Source organism: Coenobita brevimanus, chromosome 108, assembly GCF_032717465.1.
Source record: "Coenobita brevimanus isolate Jiangsu-jjx chromosome 108, ASM3271746v2, whole genome shotgun sequence".
Lineage (NCBI taxonomy): Eukaryota > Metazoa > Arthropoda > Malacostraca > Decapoda > Coenobitidae > Coenobita > Coenobita brevimanus.
In genome coordinates this window covers 3,360,957-3,365,515 of record NC_137061.1, presented here as the reverse complement: position 1 = coordinate 3,365,515, position 4,559 = coordinate 3,360,957, and the positions used below count along the sequence as shown (strand labels likewise).

General features: G+C 40.8%; 1 protein-coding gene across 1 annotated transcript in view; it reads left to right on the top strand.

Annotated features, from left to right (window-relative positions):
- The window catches only part of LOC145416898 (golgin subfamily A member 5-like), a 65,770-nt gene extending 61,664 nt beyond the window's left edge, over positions 1–4,106 (top strand). The window contains exons 14-15 of the mRNA XM_080285763.1: positions 608–674; positions 3,838–4,106. Coding sequence (XP_080141889.1) covers positions 608–674; positions 3,838–4,106 — 336 coding nt within the window. The remainder of the gene's footprint in view (positions 1–607; positions 675–3,837) is intronic.
- The last annotated feature ends 453 nt before the right edge of the window (positions 4,107–4,559 follow it).

The following is a 4,559-nucleotide window of genomic DNA, read 5'->3' as shown; positions in this document are numbered from 1 at the left end:
TGTACTTGTGAGGTGAAACCAGGAGCATAAGAGCCACAGTGATAAGTAAATGCTGTACCTGTTTGGCCCTTCACAGGGAATGCTGTTTTTGAGTTCCAACATTTATGTATTCTCTTTCTTTGTATCTGGATCATACCTCTCCCCATTCCCACTCTTTTTTGTGTGTGTGTGTGTGTGTGTCAAGTTTTTCATTCCCTTCTCTTATGTCATTCTTTCTTTCATTCTTTCCTCCTCCTCCTGTGTATGGATGACTCTACACTGAGTGACAAGCCAAAAGGTTCCCTGTACACCAGGAAACCATTTACTACACTGGGTGACAATCATGTAACAAGACTAGGGCACTTGGTGGTTAAGTGGATAATTAAAGTGCTCCAACCTAATTGAGCCTGTGTTGGTTTATATCCAAAGAGTGGTTGGGGTTTATTGCTTATGTAATGCCACTCGGGATGAGTGAGGCAGGTCACTCTTATCTTAAATGTCAGGTCCAACTTGCCTAGCCCCGGGCTCCTATGCTCCTCATGGGGCAACACAGGATTAAAAGCACAATAAATTTCACATTTATATCCAGTGTTCTGTGTATTGTACTAAGAAGTAATTTCTTCCCCAGCAACAATATGATGAATCCCAAAAGATGCTGAACAGAGATCCACCCACCATGTTCCGCCAAGATGAAGGTAAGTCATTCAAATAGGTAATGAAGTGCATGTGTGTGAATGGTTATGCCTGTAAGGTGGAGTCAGAATTCTGGGATCTTGAATGGTGAGTGAATGAATGTGCAGCCTATGTCACTGGGTATGCTGTTGATTGATCCTCCCTCATTTTCTTGACCCTACCTCATCCCACCTTTAAGTGGGAAAAAGAGGCAGGATGATGTTAGTGGTGGTGGAGGATGATTGTAATGATGATGATTGGTGTGACCAGTGAGGCTTGGACCTGGATTCAGTAATCGTGAATAAAGAAGCTTGGCATATAACTGAACATGAGGTGCAAAGCTCATGAACAGATTACCGAGCTCTTGTCATATTAGAATTTGTTCTGTCCATTTTAAGAGTAGAAATATGCATAAAATTACTACAGTATTCTTTTATGTTTAGTCACACTTTGTCAGTAATACTGTTGTGCAGCTTACCAAGACTAAAGAGTATAAAGTTTATCCCACCTGCAGAAGAGGTTAAGCATCATAGAGTTAGTCTCCCTCCTGATTACTATGAGACCCTCAGGATGAACCGTTCTCTTCTTTGTCACTGCTGGAGTAGTTCCTCACTGTAGGATAACTTCCTAACATGGGTTCCTTGAGGGAGCCACGTTTGAGATCTTTTTTCTCACCCACTGACTGACTGCCAGCCAACTTAGTGGGGTACATACATCTAGATGGCTGAATTTTGAAACTCATTGATAGAGTTAAGGGGTACATACCAGGGTTTAGAAAAAGTGGTTCTGGAAGCTCCCACCTTTAATTTTGGTATCCTTCGTAGTGCTCCGTTTACTGTGTCAGTATAGGGGAGGACACTCCGTCCACACACAAACATACACCCAAAAATGTGTTATTCAGCTGTGTGGAAGTGGTAGAGGCACCTAGCTGCTGCCCATACGGAGGGTTCTCACCCTTTCCTCTTCACAACAGCCTGTGGTATTCATATACCTATACCTTGGTAGAAGGTTGGAAAAGCCTTCTAGATCTCTTCAGTTTCATTTGTTTGGAGGAGTGTAGGTCCTGGCTGGGCTGGTTTGGGTTTTCTCGGGATGGCAGGATAGTGCAAAAGATTTCAGTTTCTTATGAAACTTGGGGATAGTTTTGGATTTTGCCAATCAGATGGAGTACTGAGACATCCTACACTGCAGTACATTGGTTGACTTTAAATTTGTCATCTTTACTCTGCGTTTGATGCCAGAAGCTAGTTCTGAGCCTATTGCATGCGACGTACCTCATATGAGTGGGATTTTTAACAACACTTCATGAAGTTTCTCAGAGGAACAGCATCACACAATTTTTTCATGATATTAACCTGTGGATTGTGAGCCACAGCTCAGGCTGGGCAGCGTCATGTTGCAAACCACAGCTCAGGCTGTGCTGGCCATGCATCACCGTAAACAACTCGACCCCTACGCAAACTTACGCGTGGCGATACGGAAAGAGAGAGATTTTTCTTTTCACCAGATGGTGCCCTGGATGTTTATCTTCAAGTTTAGAATAAAAACAAAAAACTTTTTTTTCCTTCATTTTTTTTGCACCACAGGGTGGGATAAAAAAAGGTAATTGTGCAATCCATGGGTTAAGCTCTCATTCCACCCTCTAGGTTGAGCCTAAAACAAGGGAAAAGTAGCTGCTATGAACAAAGCTCATACACTTGCAGATCCATTTACTGTGGCTGAAGCAACTGAGGAAGGCCTAGTCCTGTCTAGAACCAGTTCTTGATGCTAAAATTGGATGCAAGGTTGACATTACGTAAGGGAAGAGAGGTAAAGATGAAATATATAATTGAAAGTAGCTAAATTGGCCATATTGATGCAGTCCATTGTGTGTTTGTGTATGTTGGGAGGGTCAGAACTTGAAAAGATTTTGATGAAACTTGGTAGAATGTTTGGAACTTTGTCCCAGATGGGCCGTTTTCAATTTCATGTCAATTGAAGTTTTCTGAAAGGATGTTTTGACCCAATTGGTGTTATAATATGCGTTCACAGAAAATGCTCCTGGGCATTTCCGTGGAGTTTCATGTAGTCTCCACAGCAGCAATTGCTTTGTAGTCTGATAGGTCCACAAAGCACTTGCTCTAAAAGGAAGTGTGGTTCAGAAATGGCTATCATTTCGGCAAGTGCTGAGTGGCCCAGTAGGGCTGCAAGGCTCATGTGATTCCTTTAGGGTACCCCTCTCTGTCTTCTTGTGTAGGGAAAAATATCTGGCCAAGCAAAAATGCTTTTTTTAAGAACGAGAGATCCTAGAGTGGGAAGGGAGGTCAAGATGATGATGATGATGCTTGTAGTAAGTAAGAAAACTGCTGCAGTTATATGGTTCCGTGTTTTATACTGTCCACCATCTAAAAAAATGCAGTTACAAAATATGTATAATTGAGTCACAACGGCAGAGTACTGCAAAAAAATGAACAGTAGGTACGTCAATTATCTTGGCTGGATATATGGAGATATATTTAACCTTGACATTGAAATACAAAAATTATTCAGATGCCTATTGAACTGCTTTGCACAAGTTAAGAATTACCTTTCTGTATTTCATATACGACATTCAAAGCAATCATTTGTAGTTATACCTTTAAAGTGGGTACTGGTAGTATGTCCTTGTGTTCACACCCAGTCTTGTCATAGCACTGCTGTGTACAAACTCTGAGACACTCAGATATAGCCATTTGCAATACATAAGGCTTGGATAATCCACCATCATTATGGATTCTTTATGATTAATAATTGACCAAATGAGAAAAAGGCCTAATCAAATAGCTGACCTTAAACAGACCTTGACAAACTCAGTGTCATTATGGACATTCTCTCTGATTGTACTTCACCAGCTTGAGGAAGAGTTATTTCTGGTTGGTACATGCCCTCATAAAATAAGGCCTGATCTCACGGTTGACCTTACTTGGATTGATACAGTAGACTGCCAAGGATGGTAATGATGGAAGATAAATGAGAAATTTTCATTATCCATTTAGGACAGTACAGTATGGTAACTTGTTATTATTAAGGGTATCTGATAAAATATTTTCAGTTTTATAAAATAAACTATGAATTCTGTATTATCACACTAATGATTTTATTATTATTATTTGGGATTTAGAGTTTAAATATTTGTTGTAATAATAATTGTGGTAATGAATTCCACAGTAAGAAATCGTGTGCCAAGTTTCCTGGTAGAATCACCATTTGATGGAGGTGTGACACGTGGGGTTAAGCGAGCGTACTCCACCTTGGACAAGTTCTCAGTGCGGCTGGGTGTGTTCCTGCGCAGGTACCCCAGTGCCCGGGTCTTTGTCATCGTTTATATGTGCCTCCTACATCTGTGGGTCATGGTAGTGTTGTTAACATACACCCCGGAGATCCATGGTCCCGATTATCACCGCCGCCCTGCTGGTACACTACCACATGAACAGTAGCGTGTACGTGCATACACACACAGACACAGACACACACACACATTGTTTGCATCTAATGAACATTTGTGTGTAGCATATATTCAGTATAGTAATTGTATAACAAGTACCTAATAACAGTGTCATTCAGACTGATTGCAGACACAAATGTATTGTACATTACAAAATACAAGTATTCAGATATGCATACATATGGATGCCTACTCGCACAGTCATGCACATATAGTCACATCCACAACAACGCATTCAGCTACTTATTTACATACCTGTGTAACAGTGGTTCATCCTATATGTCTACCATCCCATCTACAACAAAGCACAAATATTTGCTACTTCGTTTTTCTACAGAGCCAGTCCTTTGAGTGAGTCTTGTCTGCATTGGAGTACTAATTCTCCATACCACATTCCTGGTCATGCAAAATATGATGATATGTTCACAAGTGATATGCATTGTTG